The sequence below is a fragment of the Monodelphis domestica genome, chromosome 1 (genome assembly GCF_027887165.1).
Source record: "Monodelphis domestica isolate mMonDom1 chromosome 1, mMonDom1.pri, whole genome shotgun sequence".
NCBI classification, from domain to species: domain Eukaryota; kingdom Metazoa; phylum Chordata; class Mammalia; order Didelphimorphia; family Didelphidae; genus Monodelphis; species Monodelphis domestica.
In genome coordinates, this window is record NC_077227.1 from 298,998,079 (window position 1) to 299,023,525 (window position 25,447).

At 36.3% G+C, this 25,447-nt stretch overlaps 1 protein-coding gene across 1 annotated transcript in view; it reads right to left on the minus strand.

Moving 5' to 3' along the window:
- Nucleotides 1-637: 637 nt before the first annotated feature.
- The window catches only part of TRPC7 (transient receptor potential cation channel subfamily C member 7), a 460,933-nt gene continuing 436,123 nt past the window's right edge, over nt 638-25,447 (minus strand). Inside the window, exons 11-12 of the mRNA XM_016428186.2 lie at nt 3,724-3,799; nt 638-1,532 (exon numbers count right to left, since the gene is read on the minus strand). Coding sequence (XP_016283672.2) covers nt 1,363-1,532; nt 3,724-3,799 — 246 coding nt within the window. The 3' untranslated portion in view covers nt 638-1,362. The remainder of the gene's footprint in view (nt 1,533-3,723; nt 3,800-25,447) is intronic.

The window sequence follows — 25,447 nt, forward strand, 5'->3', positions numbered from 1 at the left end:
GGGGTTTTGGTCTGTTCATCAGTTCTTTTCAGTTCTTGGTGAAGGCAATGGAATCCCTGGACTGGGGAGTTTGGGCCATGGTGACCTTGGAGGAAGAATTTCAGATCAGATAATGCTGTCAGTTGCCCCCACCCTCAGGGAAGCTCTGAGAAACCGGGGTGCTGGGTTTTGAGGCAGAGGGCTTTGGATTTAGATTTGCTTTTCTCTTGATTAAACTGCTTTACTTACTGCAGTATGAAGTCTAAGTCATTAGACAAAGTGGTTAAACTCTAAAGGTGTTGCCAGTGGGCAGGGGTAAAATAAGCTGAGCTAGAGTAACTTGGATCTGAGCTCCAAGTTGAATTTAGGGAGTTAACATAGTGGTACTGCCCTTAAACTTTTGTCCTATCCCTCCACAAATACCTCTAGATGAAACCATCTCTTATCTTTGTCATTCTATTATATGATAGCAGTAATAACATATACCACAATTATATTTTGATGATAAATTATCCAATTATATAGGTGAGGAAAGTCCCTCATTTTATCCCAATAGGCAAAAATGAAAGCAATCATTATTTGCCATTATGTTCTCAAAAGCCATAAGCAAATGTTATTGAGGTTAACAGATACCATATTCCACTTAGGCCCCAGCAGGTTATTGTGAGGTAATTTTATTTATTCTTTTTAGGTAAAAATAGTAAACACGAGATAATCTTAATAAAGGTAAAAATACATTATTTGGATCCCTCACTTCCTCTAAACAGGTCTACTAACAGTACAAGTTTTGATTTAGAATTTTTTTTTTAAACAAATAAAACTATTTTGCTATTAGGCTATCTGTGTTCTCATCTGGCACTTAAGAATAGATCACAGGTCACATCCTGGTTTTGCTTGGTAGTTTTATTTTTATGAATATCTAAGGATGTTCATTAGATATTCTATCTGCCCTAAGCAGTGTTAATGCATGGTACCCAAGTTGGAAGGTATGTTTATAAAGCTGAGACATCCAACTCTTTCCAGGCTCCAGGAGAGAGGATAAATGTTGTAGGATGTGCTAATAGGGAAACGCATCATAGTTCAGCTATACGAGAGCCATGGCCTCATATTTGTTGACCATTTCTCCCTTTTTCTATTTGTGTTCTACTCTTCTACAAAAAAGAAAAAAAATGCTTTGGGTATCTAGAATCACCACAACTCCTGGGTCCAGGCAGCTTAGCTGGTTGTAGACAATGGCAAACCTATTTGGACACAAGTATCAACAAGGAACAGGTTCATTGGAGTTATATTAGCTTGATGGTCAAGGCCAGGATTTGTCTGAAGCCATTGTTAATTGTCACTCCTTCTGTATGGTGTTTGATGTCACAGAGGCTGTGGGTCTGGCTAGTCATCCTTGCCTTTGTTCATCATCAGATGATCCTTGTTTAAGTTCTTACCAAACTTGTCACTGAGCTGCTGTATCAGTCCAGCCAGTTCTCCTGTTGCTTGTGACTTTTCTTCAAGAAGTTCATATCGGAGACTAGAGATGTCTTGCTTGATTTCTTTCAGTTCTCCTGGAAAGACAAAATTTTTTTTTGGAGAACATGGTCATGTAAAAATCCATTTTCTCACATCTTTTAAAAAATTAAATATATTTTGGGGCAGATGGGTGGCTCAATGGATTGAGAGCCAGGCCTCGAGATAGGAAGTCCTATATTCAAATCTGGCCTCAGACACTTCCCAGCTGTGTGACCCTGGGCAAGTCACTTAACCCCCATTGCCTAGCCCTTACTACTCTTCTGCCTTAGAACCAATACACCGTATTGATTCTAAGATAGAAAGTAAAGGTTATTTTAAAAATATATATACTTAATATTAAATATGGACACAAACACAAGCTGCTTAGTAATTTCAAATTTAAATTAATTAATTTTAAACAATAAAATGTAGCATGTTTTGTAGCAGTCGTGACCATTTATGACCTTGATCTAATTATGGAAGAAGTGACTAAAGGGAAAGCTGCTTCATGGAGGACTCTCTGATTTAGTGTAACCTTTTCTAGTGCAATGAACAGTTGGGTCCAGTCACACACTGGATTTAGCCTTCCCCTACTATTTGCTCTTCTGGGTGAATGAAACTAAATGGCAACTCAGCAGTCTGAGAATTTTAGTTTTAGTTCTCATATTCACATTCAAGACACTATTGAAATAAAGATAATTAACTTGTTTATCATTTTAAAATAATCATTTTGAAGATGACCAAAATACTTGATAATTTGTCATGCATTTAACTTTAAAAAAATGAAACAATAGAACATGTACAATATTTACACAACATTAATTTTCTGTACCACATTTTTATGGCAGCTTTTTAAGACTTTCCTATATATTCCCTTCCAGTCCTTGCTTATTCATTCACTCTTGAATTTTTCCCTTTACTATGTTTGTAGTAATATTATATCCTGTTTTTCTGTTTTTTTTTTCTTTTCCTGGCATTTTGTGGCATATTTCAACCTGACAGATGCAGAATCTTACAATTTAGCAATTTAGTCTGTCTACTATTCCAATGGAGGACTGATGATGAGGTCCCATTTGAGGTTAATGACCTGACCTCTCCAGCCCCAGAAAAGGGGTAATTTATTTGTCCATTTTGTATGCCTCCCTTTCCTCTTACAAACCAATCAGGTGAGCAGTTGAAATAAACATCTTCTCTCCAGTGGGTAGAGATGTCTGGATCAGAGTTTCTGGATCAGAGTTATGAAGCACGACTAATGCCAGTCAATACTCACTAAGAGCATGCTATATGATCATTGAATAGCAACCTCATATATTCCTCATATAATTTAAGCAATTAACTTGGAGTTAACTTTTTTGTTTTGATGGAGCAGAATGTTTTGGTTGCTTTATCAATCAATTGATAGAAGGCATCTGCTCAAGTTGAAATAGCAACTTAATCAATTAATTTAAAAGGGAGCTATTCAGATTGTTGAATATAGCCTTACTTTGAGGCAGAGGAAAAGAAATGAGAGATGAAATGATGGCTCTCCTGACCCTAGTATGATTATGGGAGAATTGACTAAAGGAATAGTTGTTTCTTGGAGGGTTATTAATTTCCTTGGATTCTGGCTTTAGTGAATTTCTGCTTCTAGTATAATGAAGAGAAATCAGGACAGGTGATTTTTTTTTTTGTTCTTATATTCTTGGATTATATTATTTTCTTTGAGTAAAATATAAGCAATATGGGCCAGTGACAAGAGTATGAGATTTGGAGTCAGAACATGCTACCTGTCTACCTTGAGCAAATTGTTTGCTGATCTCACTGGGCTTCATTTTCTTTACTTATAAAAGAAGGAAATTGGAATATAGGAACACTAAAGTCCTTATCAGCTCAAAATTTGTGATTCTATATTTAACTAGTACTACTTAATTAATCTCCTTAATATTTTAGAATAATCAGCTTAAAAATAAAATATAGAAGGATATAGTCTGTTAAAACCAAAACCAAAACTCAAACAGTAACAATATAATTAAATGGAATGGGGAAGAGTAGGTGTACAAGTTGAGTATTTGAAATGTGAGACCATGGGAAAAGGTTGAAAATTTGGGTTGTTTAGAGCAGGCAGACTGATTGATGAGAGGAGAGAACCTAAAAGAAGGGATCGAATACATTTCAAGGAAGTGACGAGGCAATGAAATAAATGTAGGACAGCATCTACCTATATGGGACATCTGACAGCCCTGGGAAATCCATCAAAACATTATTTACCTTCATTGACTTCATCATTCTCTCTATCCACCTGGGCCTTCAGGACATATCTTTTTATAAGACGTTTCATGATTTTCTAAAAAGTGAACATAAAAGATAAGTTAATCCTGTCACAGGAAGCAGGTGAACTGAAGGGTTCAGGACAGAACTCTGCTACACATGCACCTGAATACTTTGAGAGACTTACCAACATCTAAAACTTGACATCTTGAGCATAATTCTCTTCCTTAAAGGGAATGTCTAGGTCAATTTATTTATTCTGAATACCAATTCTATGATTGATATGAATAGAGAATGACTTGCTATCTTTCTGGACCTCAATTTTCTGACTATCTTCCAAATGAGAGTGTTAACCTAGATCTGTGATGGCAACCCTATGGCATGGGTGCCAAAGATGGTGCACAGAGTCCTCTCTGTAGGTACAAGGCTGCCCTCTTGCCCCTGCTCCAAGTTCATTACCAGTAAGGCAGAGGGACTTGGGTTTAGCTGCTCCCATCCTATCTCCACCATGTCTGATGTAATTTTTCACATCCCCCACCCCTCTATTCAGCAGCCCAATGGTAGTGCACAGGGGGTAAAGTGGGCAACTCACAAGTGGTAGAGCTGGAGGGGAGTGGCCTGAGTAGAGCACTCCCCTCCCCCTCTCTATACTCATTGAGGACATTCCTCATTTCATCTGTCCCAGCAGCCCAAGGGGAATGCTTTCTCCCTCCCCTGTGTGGCATAAGGGGGGGGGGCACACCTAGCAATGAATGGGGGTAGGAGCATGGTTTACATTCTGGGGGATGTAGGCATGGCACTTGGTCTGGGGGATTTAGTGGGGGCAGGGCCCGACACTCCACCTCTAAAAGGTTTGCCATCACTGTGCTAGATAGTTTTTGAGGACTCTTCCACTCTTAGATCTATGATTATGCCTACAACAAAGGTGTAGAAAGTTAAGCCAGAGGCCAGGGAGCTATCTTAAATCTAGAGAAGGCTGACTAGTGTGGTGGAATGGAAAGCACATTGAACTGTTTATTAGGAGATTTGGGTACTCTTTTTGCTAGGCAAGTCAAATTAACTTCTTTTGCTCTGAGAGAGTGTGTGTTTTAATATGGGAATTGGAATAGATAATACTAACTCAATATAAATTTTAGAAGATACCTTCCTCAGATGACTCTCTAAAGTAAATGGTACATTATCGTTATATTTATTATATATAAACATATAATATATAAAACAAATGTGTTTATATTAATATTTTACAACTAAGGAAACTGAGACCAGTAGAGGTTAAATGATTTATCTTCTGTCAAAGAGCTAATGTCATAGCACAGACTAAAATGAGGATCTTTTAATTCCAAGTCTAGTACTCTCTTTTTCTTTTAAAAACCTTATCTTCTGCTTTAAAATCAATACTGTCTGTCTTCCAAGGTAGAAGAACAATAAGGGCTGGGAAATTGTGGACTTTCTCAGGGTGACACAACTAGGAAATGTCTGAGGCCATATTTCAAGCCATGACCTCTTGTTTCTAGATCTAGCTATCATTCTACTCTGTCACCTGACTAAGCATTCTTTCTAACATAGAACATTGCCCATATCAATGGTGCCAAATTAAAATAGAAACAAATCCCTACTGGATGCATATTTATTTAGAAAACCCATAAATTAGGATTATTTATATTTTTATCTATAAGCAGTAACCTTTTTTTTTCTTTTTGGTTTATTTTATAAAACGTTTCTCAGTTACATTGTAATCTGGTTCAAGTGTCACTTAAGAGTTTTGCAGCCTGTGAGCCAAATTTCTTACCTCTGGCCTAGATTTTTCTAAGAGTTTTTTTTTTTTTCCATTTCAGAGTCCTGGAGTAGTAGCCTTAGTTTTAGTTTTAGTTTTAGTTTTAGTTTTAGTTTTAGTTTTAGTTTTAGTTTTAGAGCAGTAGCAAATGAAAATTGATGACATGAGATGGGAGATGGGGTTGGGGAAGGAGACAAGATAAACAAGAGAAATTTAATTTAGCAAAGATATTTTAGACAATGTTGTAGAAGAAATATGTTTTACCATAGAACATTCTTTTAAGAAAGAGTGGTATTGGAACCTTTGAAATTTTAGACGAAAAGGTCTTATCCATAAATACCACCTACTCTGCTAGTGACTGTCAGTAACATTGGAAGAACTGGGTTTGGCCATCTTGTCCCTTTTACTATTCAAATATCCTCTCCTCTGGCATTGTGGCAACACCAAGGACAAGTTATTTCCATGTTTTTTTGCCAAATCAAGGATTTAATAAATATCCTTATTTAAAATTCAGTCCCTAGACTGAAGGCAAGAAACTCTTGTTTCTTGTGATGAAGAGGGAATGATTACATGTTGATGCAGTGAGTTAAAATAATTGCCTTGCCCCTTCACCATTTCCCCCGTCAATTGATCACACGTGAGCACAGAGACTGCACTCTCTAGTTGAAAGAGTACTAGATGGACTGTGATTTTATTTTTAAGGTTCTATTTTTGGTTTCATTGTGTGATTACCCTCCAACAAGGTTTTTTTTTTTTTTTGAAAGAAAAGGGCAGTGAATTGCTAGGATTTTCCAAACTGGAAATTTAAACTCATCACCATAATTAATAAGTGAAAAGGTTATCTTAGTGTGCTGGGGTCTGACAAATATACAAAGGAGGCGCTTTTAAACCACCAGAAGTTGAGTTTTTAAGGCATTCAACCCCAATCACCCAAATTTCTTTAATGTAAGCCCTACTATTTTGGATTCTTTGATAATTTAGGAAAAATATATGTAATTCTTATTGAGTGAAAAATGAAGCACAATTTCTTCCCCCACAGATTTCTGGGTTTTTGCCTACAAGTAAACAAAATCTACTAAAATAATGGCTTTCTCAAACCTTAGGAATAGATCCTTCAAGATTCTTCCAATCTATGTTCAGGCTAGCTTGGATGTTCTTCTTACAAGGGTTCCTTGATCCCCAAATCCTTTAAGACTTAACAAAATACTTTGTTTGATGTGTACATACTTAACTCTATTGGTGTGGTGGGGGCTACTGAGTAGCATGTTTTATGTAAACTCTTCCCCTGTTATGTTGTATTACATTGTGTTATGCTGTATTGTTCTTGTATTTTATTGTGACCTCCAGATTCAGCAATTTATTCTCATTCATGGCTAGGATGATTGACTTTGCAATGTGAACCTAATGTGAATACTGCAATTTCTATCTTCTTGGGTTTTTTTGTTTTTGTTTTTGTTTTTCCTTAATTACTCTGTAGCCTTAGATTTTGAGCTCTTTGAAAACAGTGGCTGTCTTTTGCCTTTCTTTGTATCAAAAACACTTTGAAGAATCCTGGGACACAGTAAGTACCTATTAAATTTTGATAGATGGACTGACTAATATTGAGTCACACAGCACTTTCAGTGCCTAGATTAAGGCATTGCAAATATATCTTTAAATTCATAGATCTAGAGCTGGAAAGGACCTTATAGATCATTTAGTTCAATCCCCACAGAGAGGGGGACATGAATTATCTAGCTTCCCTCAGGTATTTAAGTTGAGTTATATACCCTAAACCTGTGTCTCCATTTGGACTGCTATATTTCCTTTATATCCTATTGTTACTAGGCATTTACTAAACATCACTTCACTTAAGATTAATTAGTAGCAATAATGGTAGCTAGCATTTCTGTAGTACTTATTATGTGTCAGGTACTGCTCTAAGCACTTTACAATTATTATCTCACTTGAGCCTTATAACAACCCTGGAATATAGGTGCTATTATTAATCTATTTTTACAGATGAGGAAATTGAGGCAAACAGAAAGTGAAGTGCCTTGTCCAGTGTCACTCAGCTAATAAGTTTCAGAGCAAATTTTGAACTCTTCTTGTCTCCAGGCACTGAGCTACTTAGCTAGACTCTGTTGATGTAACAAACATTGTTACTGTAGTATATATATAAAATTCTGTATAACAGACATCATTTGTTTTTAAGATATTCTCCAAGTCATACTTATCCTTTCCCCTCTTCTTGCCTCTTCTTATACTAAATAAGGGCTAATTCCCAGACTCCAGATCTCACTTGTCTATACCAAAGTTTGCTTAAGCTTCTTTTCTCCATGTAGGCTCCCTGGAGACAGAATCAATGGCATTTGCAAACTTTTCTATTTGACCATCAAACTGGTATCATGCCTTAAAGAGTTAAAAAAAGCTGTGGATACCTTTTGTCCTAGCAATGGACAAATTAGGTTTATTTAGGGTGATAAGAAAAAAGGAAAAGTACCTATATATTTCAAGATATTTAGATCAGGGGTGTATGGGGTGTTCAGAGAGGGGTAGTATCTCTGGTATGGAGGACTTGTCGTACCCTCCTAGAGCAGCTCTCCAGCCATTAACACCAACCTGACACCCAGCTCTCACTTGTGGCTCCTAGTAGCTGCTAGCATGCGGCAGCAGCCACACCCCGGGCAACAGCTTCTACAGGTGGGCTAAACCTTGTGAGGGTAGCCATGGGGTCATAGACCCCTGGTGAACTAGGGCTTTGCTCATCCAGCATGTGAAGACTGCTTCAGCAGAACAGATGGAAGAAACCAACAAGAAGGTTCAACGGCTGAGATGGTGACGCAGCAAAGCACTGTGGAGTACTTAGGGCGTGTTGGAGCACAAAAGACAACACGGCCATCCAATGCAGCTGAGGAAGTCTCCAGGTGTAACGACCTTTTGTGCCACTGGACCCAGGCTTCCAACACTGAGAGAGTGGGACGGTCTCTGTGCATCGACTCTTCCACTTAAATCTCTTTCATGCACAAGTGTCTTTGTGCAAAACACACAAAGGCAATCATCATTCTCAGTTACTGAGAGACTACTACCAACCAACCAGATCAGCTCTCTTTGTTTGGCAAAGAACTGGAAACTGAAGGCATAAGCTAAACTTTCCTGGTTAAGTAGGGAAGGGATTTTTAGACTGTGTTAGAAAGTATTAGACTGTATTAGAAAGGAACAGCCTTCTTAGCTTAAAAAGGGTTAGGTCTGCTAAATCAATAGCAATGGACTGTATTCTTTTCTTTCTTTAAAATACAAATGGAATATGTCTAGGTTGGGTATGTAGGGAAGTTAGTCATCTGAAACACTTTGAATAAAAATGAATGCCAAGTTCCTGTGTTTCAGTTGAATTCCACATCTTGGGATAAAAAAAAAACAAAAAACCAAAAACAAAAACCCAAGGTGACTGAGGCCAAATGAGAAGTAACATGGTGTACTGGATAAGGTACTGGATAAGGTTATGTTAGAAAGATCTGGCGTCAAACCTATTTGGGTATCAGTTTTTTCATCTGTAAAATGAAGGGGTTAGACACAATGGCTTCTAAGGTCCCTTTCTGTTCTAAATTTATGGTCCTGTGCCTACCTCCCTCAATTTAATAAGAAGGAAGCAAAGAATGGAGAGAAATGGTAGAGATTTTCCCACTCTAATGCAAGGAGAGAGGCATACATTTTCACAAGAGAATGCATGTGGTATGAGCTCCAAGCAGCTGAACCACTGTGGAAAAGAGCAAAACAGAATGAAATTCCTGTGCTTTCTCATGAAAAAAAAAACAAAACAAAAAACTTCTATTCATGCAGATGGCTTATAAAAGATAAGGAGATAGACAGGAGAGTGAACACATGCTGTGTGGTAAAGATGGCCAACGTGGTAGAATCCAGAAGGATTGCCACCCGAGAAAACAGAAATTGAGGAACATTTTGGGAAAGGTAAAAAAATATCAGGTCTAAAGAGAAATCATCTTTCAAACTTGGGCTTATCAAAATCTTAAGGATAGAAGGAGCTGATATGTCAGTTACACTAGTCACTTCCTGCTCTTTTCCCTTTATTAAAATCTACAGTTTATCCTCTATATTTCTTATATGTGCATAGTTGTTCCTATATTGTCTTCCCCATTAGACTGGATGAGCTTCTTGAGAGCCAACAGTCTATTTTTTCTTCCCTTGTGTATATATATATATATATACCCAGCCCTTACTATAGTGACTGACACATAGCAGGTGATTAATAAAAGCTGTCAACTGACAATTCTATAATTAAAACATTCAAGAAGTTAAAAAAAGAGGAAGTGCATTTAATAAAGTTCATAGATTGCTCAACAAGTGCTACTTTCAGTGGAATGTGCCTCTTTTCCATGATTTATTTTGGATGATACTTTTGGTGTGTGCTCATGTGACCATGTGCATTTTTGTTTACAAAGACCTGAATGTGTGTGACAATAAATGTATGGTTTCCAAGTAGAGATTACCACTTTTCTATTCTCCAATTTTGAGTTGTTTTGGCCTAAAGTATTTACCACTCCCAGTGAAATGACTCTCTGCCCTTCAGTAGACTGGGCTTAAGACAGCAGACCCACAATTTTCCTCAGCACTTTACTTGAAGGCTTTATAGTTTGGTAATATTTGGCAGTGGTTGAGTTCTTCTTTTGTGACTCCAGGGTCATCTCTGCACCACTATGAAAAATCAGAATGACTATTGGAAAAGGACCACACACCCTCAACATATTTTCTAGGCAATACATTTTAAAAGAATTTAGTCATTTGTAGCTGTCAGGTTCCTGCTACCCCTGATACAAGCATGTTTAAGAGAAAAAAAGGATTCAAAACAAGTTCGAGATAGACTCATTGCTATTTAAATCCTGTTGTGTTCTCTGTACCCAAGGATTTGTTTGGATGGCTCAGTAGCATGGTTTGGCACACACAAAATTTCTACAGGGACAGATGACAAAATGTAACACAAATACAGATACATGGGAAAGAAATGTAGGGACACCTTTCTTTTCTATCTGGCCCCCCTCAAGGATATCTTTAGACACTACAACACTCTAATGGGCCAGGCTATAATCATCAACAGGATGTCCTGCTTTTTTGTAGAATACAAACTGAAGGTAGCCTCAGCACAGGAAAAAAATGTTTGGTGTTCTCAAGGTTTTTTGGAGGTACCTACTGCTATTCTATCCACAAAGAAGAACTCCCTGACTTCCATATTATAACTATAGTGGATGTTTTTACAAGTAATATGTCATATTATCTCTCCAAATATAATTTCCAGTTGTCTATCATAATCTCACTTAGAACAGCAATGGAAGATAATATTTTGAATACAATTCACTTATTTTGTGAAAAGTGATTCAGAAATTGTAAATCAAGAACAAATAAGATAAACAAGCCCTTGTCAAAAAATAATATTGTTTACATCATTGCTATACCCCATAACTAACATCTTTTGGGGTAGGGGATTACACTTAATTGCTGATGTTAGGGTCAGATATGTGACCCTAACATCAAATTGTAAGAAAAATCATATTCATAATATTAGGCAATCATAATTACATAATATATAATCATATATATCAGAAGAGTACATCTTTGATATTGGTCCTGATACAAGCTGATAGGCAAGTCATTTCATCTCTGTTTCAGTTGCCTCATCTGTGAAATAGGGAGGATACTTGCACTCACTATCAGCTTCAGATAGTTGTTATAAGGAAGTGATTTCTTTTTTTTTAATTTAAATTAATTTATTTAGTAAATTTATCACATTATTTCTTGCCAAAACAAAATCTGCATCTGCCATCTAAGTCACATTAGGAAAGATTTTTGAAAATGAACAGCATGTTGACACATCTTTTTTTTTCTCCAGATGCTACTTAACCCACATTACTGTTATGGTTCAATACAGTAGCATAGGGTCACTGTAAGAAAAAATGAATCCCAAGGAAATCTCTAAGAAGTTTCAGTGGATAAATTGATTCCAGAAGGGGGAAATTGCTTTTGTGGGCTAGTCAAGACTCAACTCTTGAAACCTACACAACTTTGTAAATGGAGTAGTCATGGTTCTTTACTTTCAGCTGAGATTATTTTTTTTTCCAAAAGGAAAAAGAATTGTCTTCTTTTTGAATGCAATTTTGCTCAAAATACTAGGTTTTCTTTGGTGTTGAGGGAATTTTCTGCTCTAGATTTAAATGCTCATCATAACTCCAGATAAAGAATTCTTAACATTTTTTGTATAATGGGCCCCTTTGGAAGCCTGGCAAACCTATGAACCCTACTCAGAATAATGTTTAAAATAAAATACATAGAATTACAAAGGAAGCCAATTATATTGAAATGAAGAAGTACTTCCCTTTTCCTATTTAAGTTCATGGACCTCTGAAATCTATTTGGAGAATTATGAATCTCTTTGATAATTACTAAGGAGAGATAACCTTACATGAGCCAAAACAGATGACTGCTTTTTTGCTTGTGAGGAAAGGGAACTCTTTTAAAAAATTAATTTATTTAGTCAACTTAGAACATTATTTCTTGGTTACAATAACCACATTATTTCTCTCCTTCCCCTCCACCCACACTTCCTGCAGCTGATGGGCAATTTCATTGGGTATTACTTGTGTTCTCGATCAGAACCTATTTCCATGTTGGTGTTTGCATTAGGATGTTCATTTAGAGTTTACATCCCCAGTCATATCCCCTCGAACCATGTATTTAAGCAGTTATTTTTCTTCTGTGTTTCTACTCCCACAGTTTTTCCTCTGAATGTGGATAGTGTTTTTTCTCCTAGATTCCTCCAAGTTGTTCAGGAGCACTGCATTGCCACTAATGGAGAAGTCCATTACATTCGATTACATCACAGTACACAGTCTCTGTTTATAATGTTCTCCTGGTTCTGCTCCTCTCACTCTGCATCAATTGCTGGAGGTTGTTCCAGTTCCCATGGAATTCCTCCACTTTATTATTCCTTTGAGCAAAATACTATTCCATCACCAACATATACCACAATTTGTTCAGTCATTCCCCAATTGAAGGGCATCCCCTCATTTTCCAATATTTTGCTACCACAAAGAGAGCAGCTATGAATATTTTTGTACATGTCTTTTTCCATATTATCTCTTTGGAGTACAAACCCAGTAGTGCTATGGATGGATCAAAGGGCAGACAGTCTTTTAGTGTCCTTTGGGCATAGTTCCAAATTGCCATCCAGAATGGTTGGATTAATTCACAACTCCACCAGCAATGCATTAATGTCCTGACTTAGCCACATCCCCTCTAGCATTCATTACTTTCCTTTGCTGTCATGTTAGCCAATCAGCTAGGCGTGAGGTTGTTTTGATTTTCATCCCTCTGATTATAAGAGATTTATAACACTTTTTCATGTGCTTATTAATAGTTTTGATTTCTTTAACTGAAAATTTTCTATTCATGTCCCTTGCCCATTTATCAATTGGAGAATGGCTTGATTTTTTTTTTTTGTATAATTGGTTTAACTCTTTATAAATTTGAGTAATTAGACCTTTGTCAGAGGTTTTTGTTATAAAGATGGTTTCCCAATTGGTTGCTTCCCTTCTAATTTTGGATGAATTAGTTTTGTTTGTACAAAACCTTTTTAATTTGATGGAATCAAAATTATTGAATTTACATTTTGGGATATTTTCTAGCTCTTGTTGGTTTTAAAATCTTTCCTTTCCCAAAGATCTGACATGTATACTATTTTGTGTTCACCTAATTTGCTTATAGTTTCCTTCTTTATGTTCAAGTTCAAACCCATTCTGAGTTTATCTTGGTGTAGGGTGTGAATCTCTCCCATACTATCTTCTAATTTTCCCAGCAGTTTTTACCAAATAGTGGATTTTGATCACAAAAGCTGGGCTCTTTGGGTTTATCATAGACTGCCTTGCTGAGGTCACTTATCCCAAGTCTGGTCCTCCTTTCTGTCTCTTAGCCAGTACCAAACTGTTTTGATGACCACTCTTTTAAAGTATAGTTTGATATCTGGGACTGCAAGGCCTCCTTCTTTCACTTTTTTTTTCATGATTTCCCTGGATATCCTTGATCTTTTATTCTTCCAAATGAACTTTGTTATGGTATTTTCTAATTCAGTAAAAAAAAAAAAGTTTTTTTGGCACTAAATGAGTAAATTAATTTTGGTAGGATTGTAATTATTGTTATGTTAGCTCGTCCTACCCATGAGCAATCAATGTTTTCCCAATTGTTTAGATCTAGTTTTAATTGTGTGGAAAGTATTTTGTAGTTGTGTACATACAGTTCCTGTGTTTGTCTCGGCAGATAGATTCCTAGATATTTTATATTGTCTAGGGTGATTTTAAATGGAATTTCTCTCTCTAATTCTTGCTGTTGGAGATAGATAGAAATGCTGATGACTTATGTGGGTTTATTTTGTATCTGGCTACTTTGCTGAAGTTGTTGATTATTTTGACTAGCTTTTTGGTTGATTCTTTAGGATTCTTTAAGTAGACCATCATATCATCTGCAAAGAGTCTTGGTCTCTTCATTACCGATTTTAATACCTTCAATTTCTTTTTCTTCTCTAATTGCTACAACTAGTGTTTCTAGTACAATGTTAAATAGTAGAGGTGATAACAGGTATCCTTGTTTTACTCCTGATCTTAATGGAAAGGCTTCTAGTTTATTCCCATTGCAGATGATGTTGGCTGATGGTTTTAGATAAATACTGTTTATTATTTTTAGGAAAGGCTCTTCTATTCCTATGCTTTCTAATGTTTTCAATAGGAATGAGTGTTGTATTTTTCAAAGGCTTTTTTCTGCATCTATTGAGATAATCATGTGATTTTTGTTGGTTTACTTGTTAATATGGTCAATTATGGGGATGGTTTTCCTAATATTGAACCATCCTTGCATTTCTGGCATAAATACCACATGGTCATAGTGGATAACCCTCATGATCACTTGCTGGAGTTGTTTTATTAGTATCTTATTTAAGATTTTTGCATCTATATTCATTAAGGAGATTGGTCTATAGTTTTCTTTCTCTGTTTTTGACCTGGCTGGCTTTAAGCAATTTGGTAGAACTCCTTCTTTGCTTATTCTGTCAAATAGTTTGCATAATATTGGGATTAGTTGTTCTTTGAATGTTTGATAGAATTCATTTGTGAATCCATCTGGACCTGGGGATTTTTTCTTAGTGAGTCCCTTGATGGCTTGCTCAATTTCTTTTTATGATATGGGGTTGTCTAGGTAGTCTATTTCTTCCTCTGTTAGTCTAGGCAATTTATATATTTTTAAAATATTCATCCATATCACCTAGATTGCTGTATTTATTGCTATATAATTGGGGAAAATAGTTTTTAAAGATTACCTTAATTTCCTCTTCATTCTTATCCTTGATACTGTCAATTTGGATTTCTTCTTTCCTTTTTTTAATTAGATTGACCAGTACTTTGTTTATTTTATTTGCTTTTTCAAAGTACCAGCTTCTAGTCTTATTTATTAAATCAATAATTCTTTGACTTTCAATTTTATTGATTTCTCCTTTGATTTTTAGGATCTCTAATTTAGTCTTCATTTGAGGATTTTTAATTTGTTCACTTTCTAGTTTTTTAATTTGCATGCCCAATTCATTGACCTCTGCCCTCTCTAATTTGTTAATATATGAACTCAGGGATATAAATCCCCACCCCCCCCGAGTACTACTTTGACTGCATCCCATAGATTTTGAAAAGATGTCTCATCATTGTCATTTTCTTCAATGACAATTAATTGTGTCTATGATTTGTTCTTTAACTAAGCAATTCTGGAAAATCACATTGTTTAATTTCCAATTAATTTTTTATTTGCCTCTCCATATACCCTTACTAATTATTATTTTCATTGCATTATGATCTGAGAAGGTTGCATTTATTATTTCTGCTCTTTTACACTTGTTTGCAATATTTTATTCCCTAGTACATGGTTGATCTCTGTGAATGTATCATGTGCTGCTGAAAATAAGGTGTATTCCTTTTTGCCCCTGTTTATTTTTCTCCACATTTCTACTAACTCTAATTTTTCTAATATTTCATTCACTTTTCTTACCTCTTTCTTATTTATTTTTTTTATTTGATTTATCTAGTTCTAATACAGGAAGGTTCAGGTTCCCCACTAGTATAGTGTTTCTATGTATTACATCCTTGAATTCCATTAGTTTCTCCTTTAGAAAGTTGGATGCTATGCAATTTGGTGCACATATATTTAGTACTGATATTTCCTCATTGTCTATACTGCCTTTTATCAGGATGTAATTACCTTCCCTACCTCTTTTAAATAGATCTATTTTTACTTTGACTTTGTCAGATAGCATTATTGCAACTCCTGCCTTCTTTTTATCAGTTGATGCCCAATAGATTTGGCTCCATACTCTTACCTACGTATGTACTTACTATTCATGTCTACCTTCCTCATGTGTGTTTCTTGTAGAAAGCATATGGTAGGGTTTTGGTTTCATCCACTCGGCTATTCACTTGTGTTTTATGGGTGAGTTCATTCCATTCACATTCAGAGCTAAGATTACCAGCTGTGTATTTCCCAGCATTTTGATTTCTACTCCTACTCCTGCCTTTTCTTCTTTCACTATTTCCTTTTACACCAATGTTTTGTTTTTAATCAGTCCCCCTAATTCCCATCCTTATTTTACTTCCCTTTTGAACCCCCCTACCTTCTTATTCCCCTTATTTTCTTTACAGTCTTTTTATAGTACCCCCACCCTCTCCCTCCATTGTACTGCTTCCCTACCCACCATTCTGTTTGTGATACCCTTCTACTTCCCTATAGGGTGCAGATCAATTCTCTGCTACAATGTATTTTCTTGTTTTTCCCTCTTTGAGTAAATTTCAATGCATGTAAGAGTTGAGTATTTCCTGTCTCCAACCTCTTTACCCTTCCATTGTATTGATGTTCTCCCCCTTCCCATGATGAGCTTCTTTGTGACATATAAACTTACCCCCTTTGTTTCTTTTCCCATTTCTTTTAGTATTAACCTCTTTTTTAGCTCTAGTTATATATATATTATATATACACACACATATATATATATATGAATTTATGCATAGACACCTCTATATACATATTTATGTCTTGGCATTTCATCCTATACAGTTTGTTACTGTTCCCTCTAAGTGTAATTCTTCTGGCTTCTCAGGTGATAATAACATTTTTTAAGTTACTATAATAATATATTAAGTCTTTTCTTATAAGGATACATATCATTTTAACTTATTGAGTCTCTTAAAAAAGGTTTTTTTGGTTTTTGTTTTTCTTTTTTCCCTCTTTATTAATTACCATTTGATGAGTCTCTTGAGTTCTGTGTTTGGGCATCAAATTTTCTGTTTAGGTCTGGTCTTTTCTTTACAAATGCTTGAAATTCTTCTATTTTGTTAAATATTTTGTAAAATATCCATACTTTCCCCTGTAAGAATATGGTCAGTTTTGCTGAGTAATTGATTCTTGGTTCTAAACCTACTTCCCTTGATTTCCAGAATATCATATTCCATGCCTTTTTGTCCTTCAGTGTAGATGTAGCCAGATCCTGTGTTATCCTCACTGTGGTTCCATGGTATCTGAATGACTTCTTCTTGGCAGCTTGTAATATTTTTTCCTAGTTCTTGAATTTGGTTATAACTTTCATGGGTGTTGTCAACTGGGGATTAAGTACAGGAGGTGATCTATGGATTTTTTCAATCTCCACTTTTCCCTATTGTTCTACAATATTGGGGCAGTTTTCTTGGATAATTTCCTGCAGTGTGATGTCCAGGCTGTTTATTTTGTTGTAGTCTTCTGGTAGACCAATGATTCTTAAGTTATCTTTCTTGGAATGATTTTCTAAATCTTCTGTTTTGTGAATGAGATGCTTCATATTTTCCTCAATTTTTTCATTATTTTGGTTTTGTTTTATAGTGTTCTGCTGTCTTGAGAAGTCTCTTGCTTCTAGTTGTTGTATTCTGGATATTAAAGACTGGATTTCATCCCTGGCTTTTTGGTCATCCCTCTCCTTTTGGTCTGATTTTCTTTGGAGGTCATCTTTCATCATCTCTGCCTCATATTTCTTTTTTTTTGTCTCATATTTCATCTCTTTTGCCTCAGCTTTCATCTTCTCTGCCTCATCTTTCATTTTCTTTGCCTCATCTTTCATCTCTTTTGCCTCATTTTCAAGCTGATTAATTTTGGCTTTCAAGACACTGTTTTCTGTTTCCAGATGACTTATCTTACTTTTTAAGTTCTTCTTCAGCCTCTTTAAGTTGTCTTCAGCCTCTCTTAACTGTGTTTTGAATTGTATTTTGAGTTCTTCCAAAGCCTGTATTCAATTTGCTGGGTTTTCTGTTTTTTTTTTTTTTTTGCTTGGTGTTCCTTCATCCTTCTCTGTTCCATTTGCTCTTTGTTCATTGCCTGTATAAAAGCTGTCGATTGTAATTTCTTTTTTCTTTTTCTGTTGTTTGCTCATATTTACCCCTTCTTTAATCCCTACTGTTATCTGTGCTCTTGCTCCTCTCATTTTTTTTTTTGGTTTTCAGGTTTTCTCTCAGTCTCCTCTCTTGGAGCTTTGTCAGGAGATCTCTCAGTGCAGTCTGTGGGGGAGAGATGTTGGAGCTTGAGCTTCCCTGTCCTCTGAAGGCTTTGATAAGATTAAGCCCAGATGAGTTGCAGAGCTGAATGTTCCCTGAGCCCAAAGCCTCAGGAGGGGGGGCAATATGGAGTGTCTCCACTGCTGCAACTAGGCTGCCCACCCTGCGCTCTGAGCTTCTTCTCTGCTTTCTCACCACCTGTTTTTGATGCTCTGACCATCACCTTTGTTCACCCAAAGGTTCCAGCTACCACTGGAGGCTTAGTGCTCTAGATGGGGGATGGGTACCAGGACCTTCCTTCTTCTTTCCCCTTAAGCTCGAGTGTTCTTGAATTCTGGCTTTTGGGAGTATACCTTTTTAGTTGAGTCCTGTAGGAGGGTTCCTCGGCTCTGTCTTGTTGTTAGATTTGATTTTCAGTCCCCTAGGTGCATTTAGTTTGTAATAGGTCAGGAAGGGTTTTCAGAGGTCTGAACTGCTTCTATGCCACCACCTTGACTACCAAGAAGTGATTTCTAAGTTTGTGCAAAAATAAGTTATTATGGGGTACCTGGGTTGCTGAGTGGATTGAGAGCCAGACCTAGAGATGGGAGCTCCTAGATTCAAATTTGGTCTCAAACACTTGCCCTTACCACTCATCTGTCTTGGAACCAATACATGGTATTGATTTTAAGGTGAAAGGTAAGGGTTTAAAAAAATAAGTTGTTATTATCATCATTATTTATTATCTTTGGATTCTAGTGCAGTATAGGACTTTACTACAGAATCACATGTATATCTTGTCAGAAGTAAATATACCACAAAAGCTTCTGCTTCTCACAAAGGGCACAGTAGCCATAGCCACACAGAACTAACAAAGGAAAAGAAAGTGAGTGTCAGACCTTGGTGATTTATATGGCAGGTTTCTCTCATGCTCTCCCATATAATGGATTTCACCAGAGATGTTCTAGTTTGTATAATATTTATTTGGGAAAGGAAATAGGGTTGGAAAACAGGGGGATAATGGGAGGTTTGTAGCAGGGTATGGAGGAGAGAGGGAATATTGCTTGATGAAGCTAAGGAAGGGAGATGCCCCCTGCTGAGAGGAAACAGCAGGGGTCTGATAAGGACTATTTGTTGTAGAATGACTGAAAAGAATTTCAGCTCCCTCTATGACCAGAAAAGATAGTCCACTTATCTGACTACGAATTTAAATAATATAAAGTTTAATAATCCAGTTGGAATTGGAGTTTTTCCTTAGATTCAGAGTATAGGGCCAGGCCCTAGAGGCTGGCAGAGGGTTTTCCCACTTCCGTCTCCTCTATATCAGTCCAATTTTGTATACTTCAGAATCTTAGCAGTAGATAGAAAGCAAACAAGAACAGGTCTAACCTTCAGAAGTGACTGGGCCTGAATCTTCCAGCTGAACCAAGAAGAGCATGCCACTCCAGACTGGGCTGAACAAGTTCCTCTCTCCTCCAACACCTGGAAGCCAGTCCCACATGGCAGGAAGCAAACGCTAGTCACAAGACCCAACTGCCACTCCCAGTTGGCCCCTTCCCCCACAAACTGTCAGTCTAATTTCCTTTCCACAATTGTCCCCTTTTTTTGTTGTGACCTTCCCAAGGTCACATTTTTATATTATAGTTATTAATTTACTAAATCTACTCTAAGGAATTCTTAGCAGGAAAATTTGGCAAGGGTAATTTTGGGGTTTTACAATAAATTCAGTACAATAAATGTTGAAAAAAACTATTACAAGAAATTTTAATCTTAGTGCTAATACTACTTACTCTAAGTTAACTAAAACTAATACATTATATATAGAAATTATTTACATATAATACAACAATATACATTGTTCCACATCATGATGTCAATCAAATAGAAATATCTATTGATCTTTCTATTTGCCAAAGATCTTATGGAACTAACTATATACATATTTACATTTTGCATAAATACAATTTCAGACACTTGTTTATATAAACAAGGTCTCTCAATATGTCAGTTTGTGATTTTGTGTTTTGTGTCTAATAGTGTTGTGTTGAATTAATACTTATCAAGTGTCTTCAGATTTCCACTTTGCATGTTGACTGATGGATCTCTTCTTTCTTCCAAGTTATGTTGTGATGCATGCTATTTCCCTAATATGTGAAATTACTTTTTGTTTTATTATTTTAACACATTCAGTCTTACATATAAGTCTCATTTTCGATTTGTCCTCTTCTTATATAAACACATTTACAAAGTTCAAAGTCTTAGCTGTCCATTTCAGCTTTTCCTCTTTGTTTATTGTCTCTAGCATCTTTTCTTGATGCTTTTCCTCCGGGCCGGTTTAAAATCTTTTCCTCTGGGATGCTTTTCCTCTGGGTTGCTTTTCCTCTGGGCTGGGAAGTTGTCTCGAACATTATATTTCACTATTATTTCTTTGTATTGTACTTTTTATGTTAATCAGTTTTTGTTTTCATTTCTCAGCCCTAACTGTTGTCTAATTATCTACTATGTCTGTTACAGTGTTGTTGAACTTTTTCTGGTTTCACATGGGAACAGTGAAACCATGAGTCTTTCCCTGCAACTTTTATAGCTGTTGGGGTAGTAAGCAATATTTCATGTGGTCCAGTCCATTTTATGTCTATAGCCAATTTTCTATTGAAAAATTTTAAGTATACTATATCTCCTGGTTTGATTTTGCGCAAATTGTAATCCAGGGGTACTGTTTGTTGTATCAAGCCCATTTCATGCAATTCTGCTATTCTTGTCTGTAAATTTTGTATATATTTTGTTAATTGACAATCTCCACCTATCATGGCAATGTAAGCTGGTTTACAAGTCCTTCCTTGCCAAATTGCATGTCCATATAGCATCTCAAATGGAGAGATGTGCAAATCTCCACTGGGTCGTGTTCTAAGATGGAATAGAACTAATGGCAGAATGTCCATTTTTGGTGTGTTTCTGCACAAAATTTTCCTATCAATGTTTTAATGTCTTTATTTAATCTTTCCACTTGCCCTGAACTTTGGGGATGATATGGTGTGTGGTATGTTGCTTGTATTCCTAGATTTTTATAAATTTCATTTAATATTGACTGAGTAAAGTGACTTCCATGGTCTGAGTCCAACTTTGAGTGAATCCCAAATCTAGGTATGATTTCTTTTAATAGGATTTTGACCACAAATGCTGCGTTGTTCTTTTTGGAAGGAAAAACTTCTGGCCATCTAGTCAGTCTGTCTATGATGACAAGGCAATACTTAAACCCTTTGTCTTTTGGCATGTTGATAAAATCTATCTGTATGCATTCAAATGGAGTATATGCTAAGGGACGACCTCCTAAGCCATTGGTCTTATAAACTCCCTGATTGAATTGCATACAAATTTTACATTTTTGACAAATTCTTATGGCATATGAGGATATTCCTGGTGCAGTCCAAAATCGTCTCACTGAATCGATCACAACTTGGGTTCCACAGTATCCTTGTGCATGTATTGCATTGCACATGTGATAAAATAAATTTTTAGGCAGGATGGGCTTGCCTAGTTGCGAAAACCACATTCCTCTTATTTGTTTTGCTCCTAAGTTCTTTATCCACGATTGAATTTCCTGCTCATTATAGGCATCGGTTAGATTGTCCTGTTCAACTATTGAGAAATTCAATACATGAAAAGGTCCTTCTCTAGCTCCAAATTTTGCTGTAATGTCAGCTCTATGATTTCCTAAAGACACACGATCATTAGCCCCTGTATGTGATCTACAGTAGATTATTGCCACTTCCTTGGGAAGTTGTACAGCCTCAAGAAGTTGCATTATTAGTTTGGCATATGCGATCTCTTTACCTGCACTTGTCAAAAATCCTCTATGTTTCCAAATTTCTGCAGTGGCATGAATTACTGAAAATCATACTGGCAATCTGTGTAAATATTGACCCATTTATCTTTACCAATTTGCAAAGCATTTAATAAAGCAGCTAGCTCTGCCCCTTGAGCGCTCACGTGCTTTGGTAAGGACACATACCATAATGTCTCTGTTAGTGTTACTACTGCTGCTCCAGTATAACTTTCTCTGTTAACTATCCTGCTTGAACCATTGGTATATATTTCAATGTCAGATTGTTCCAGGGGAGTGTCTTTTAAATCATTTCTTGGCTTTTCTACTACTGATATTGTTTCTTGGCAGTTATGTATGGGTTCCCCTTCTAATGGCAGATCTGGAATCAAGGATGCCGGATTCAATGGTTGGCAATGTTTTAAAGTGATGTTTTCATTGCTTAGTAACACAATTTCATATTGAGAAAGTCTTTGCTGTGTGAAAGCTTGTAAATGACATTTCTTCAATATGGATTCTAGCTGGTGTGCAGAGTAGACATTAAGTTTTGATCCTAATACCAAATCAGATGACTTTTGGATCATGGTTGCTGTGGCTGCGATTGCTCTCAAAGAGGGAATCATTCCTTTCTCAATTATATCTAGCTATGTACTATAATATACCATTGGCCTAAAATTGGGCCCTTAAAGTTTGGATTAACACTCCAGAAGCTATGCCTCTTGCTTCATGTACAAAGAGATGGAATTCTTTGTTGTAGTCTGGAATACCTAAGGCTGGAGCTGTTATGATTGCTTCTTTGAGCTGTGCTAAGGCTTGGAGATGCTCTTTCATTAGTTTCAAAGGTTCTGTGACTGTGTTTTTGGTTAAGTCCGTAAGGCATTTTGTTATTTGGCAAGTGCTAGTCACAAGACCCAAATGCCACTCCCAGTTGGCCCCTTCCCCCACAAACTGTCAGTCTAATTTCCTTTCCACATTTGACATTCATACACAAGCACTGATTCTATCACTGATATCATGTAAATAATTTTCCCTTTCTAACTCAGGTGTCAATTGAGCTCCTGAAATTCAATTTTATTATATGGACTCTACAGAATCCTCTACCCCATTTACCCATTGCTAAAAAAAATAAGAAAAGAAAAGAAAAAAGAAAAAACTCAACAAAACCTTAAGGATCCAAACTTTAAAAAAAAATCTAAGCCAATTTGAAGAAGAATGCTATTCTTAGTAATCTTAGGTACTTTTGTTTTACTCAGAATGTTACAGAAATTCTGACACATCCTGATGGGGATGATCAGAATGAGTTTTCATTGCTCTCTGCTTTTGCTTGCTGCTTTGGAACTACCCAGAGGGAAGTCCTAAAGGGTTGCAGGAAGTTGAGGAGAGAATGAGACCCAAATGACTATAAATGGCCATAAAGAAGAAGATAAGAGGCAATGTTATAATTCCTATAAATGTTATACACATCTGAAATGTTTAAAAAAAGTCCTTCACCTTTTTGTGTTGAATTCGGGAAACCTTAGCCGCCCTCCCCACATAAGGCTAAAAGAGCAGGGACAGAAATTTTACTAGAGAGTTTGATTTTGAAGCAAGGATTTGACTCAAATGCCATAAACATGATAGCATAGCCTGAAAGGTCATCTCATGTCTTTAGCCCATTTTTCATTATCAACTCAAAGTTCACTGTTCCCATTGTATAGATTGAGAAATGTTAGGAAAGAAAGATTACATGAAGTATTCAAGGTCACTCAGAAAGTGTTGGGAGGAAAGCTACTGAGTCCTGTGTCCTGACATTTCTTCACAACTTTGCTCTGATATGAAGCCATATTAATTTTTCTTTCTTCTTCCTTATCTACATAATCTACTTCCAAGTCTCTTAGAACTCTTCCTAATACATTCAATGAAGTGCATCATGAGCTAAGTTTTGCGGATTCATTGATAACCCAGAGACCTCACAAAAGAACTGGAACAGCCATGCTGAAGTGTCCTGGCTCTCATAAATTAAAACTGCAATGTTTGGGAAATTTACAGGTATATTAGTTACTGAGTAAATGCTGGCTGAGTTGAATTAAATGAAATTAGCTCACTCAGTGGGAATGTGCTGAGAATGGTAGGACTTATAAAGGATTGATTTTGGATCCTAAATAGACACTCACAAAAAATGTTCTATTAATTGCCTCTGTATTTAAAACAGAAAGGATTTTGTAATCAGTCTGGGTTTTCTTAATTCTTAGAAATGTAGTTCATCTATCATCTTCTCTGAATGACCTGAAAATGAAAAACATTTCTTTTTGCTAACTTTTTGCTAACTGACTAAAGGACTCAGTTGGCAAAATGCCTTAAAATGATACTACTGACAGTCCTCAGAACAGAGCATAATTAGTTCCCAGATTCATCTACTGGTGATAGGGAATGTCTTCAGATAAGAGCATAAAGCCTTTCATGATGAGCTGCTTCTCAGTTGTATAATTAAATCCCTCTAACTGCTAAGCTGGCACCTGGCATGCAGAGGTATATTAGATTAGAGCCTCAAGTTCAAGATGGAGGCTATATTTATAATTACTCTCCTCAAGAAGATGCCAGCTGGGTCAAGCTGCTGAATGAATCCTGAAAGCCTGAAAGCTTTGGGCTCCGATCTCCACTTGATTAGAGGAGATGGGAACAAGTGAAATCTGTTATGACAGGAGCTAAAGGCAGGAACTCTAATCACTAATGTGCTCCATTCCCTATTCACTGGTTTTCCATTGACTCTAAGTGGAGTTGAAAGGATGAATTGAAATTCACATCAGAGAGCAGTATGAGCATATTGAGAGGCAAATGTTATCTCTCAGAATTTTGCCTTCTAGGTTAACATCCTCTTTTTCATCATGCTAGTAAAAAGAATATTTCTACTAGACATTAGTGGGATGGCTAATGCAGATTTTTGTCTGATAAGGTAGTTGAAGTGCCTCCATATATTATCCTCCTGTTAGAACTGCAGTGTCAAAGTTGGAAGATTTGGTCAACCTATTCTCACTTCAATGGCAACATTCCACAGTTAAGGATACTTGACTTGGAATCATGAGAGGCCTGGCTTTGAATATTGCCTTGAACATGTTCCTGGCTAAGTTCCCTTTCTGAATCTCAGTTACCTCATTTACAATCCTAGTGGTACTTACTTCACTGGGTTGTGGTGAGGATCAAGTCATGTTAAACTCATTGGTAATATTAAAGGACCATATAAATGTGAACTAATATGGTTTACAGATGGAGAAACTGAGGGTCAGAGAAATTAAATGAATGAAAGAAATATATAAAACACAACATACCTACCTAATGAAGTCAAGAGTTCTACTTTCTTTCTCATGAAAAAAAACAAACCAAACCTGAACAACTCTTACAGAGTCAAAAAAACCTTTTAAAATAATCAATCAACAAACAAGCAGTAAGTGCTAGACATTGTAGTAGATGTTGTAAATATAATAAAAAGAAATAAAAATGCAATAATCCATATTTCTTGAGGAACTTATATTCTGTTGGTATTAAGGTGCTACCAAGAAACAAGATAGGCAACTGGCAGAATGT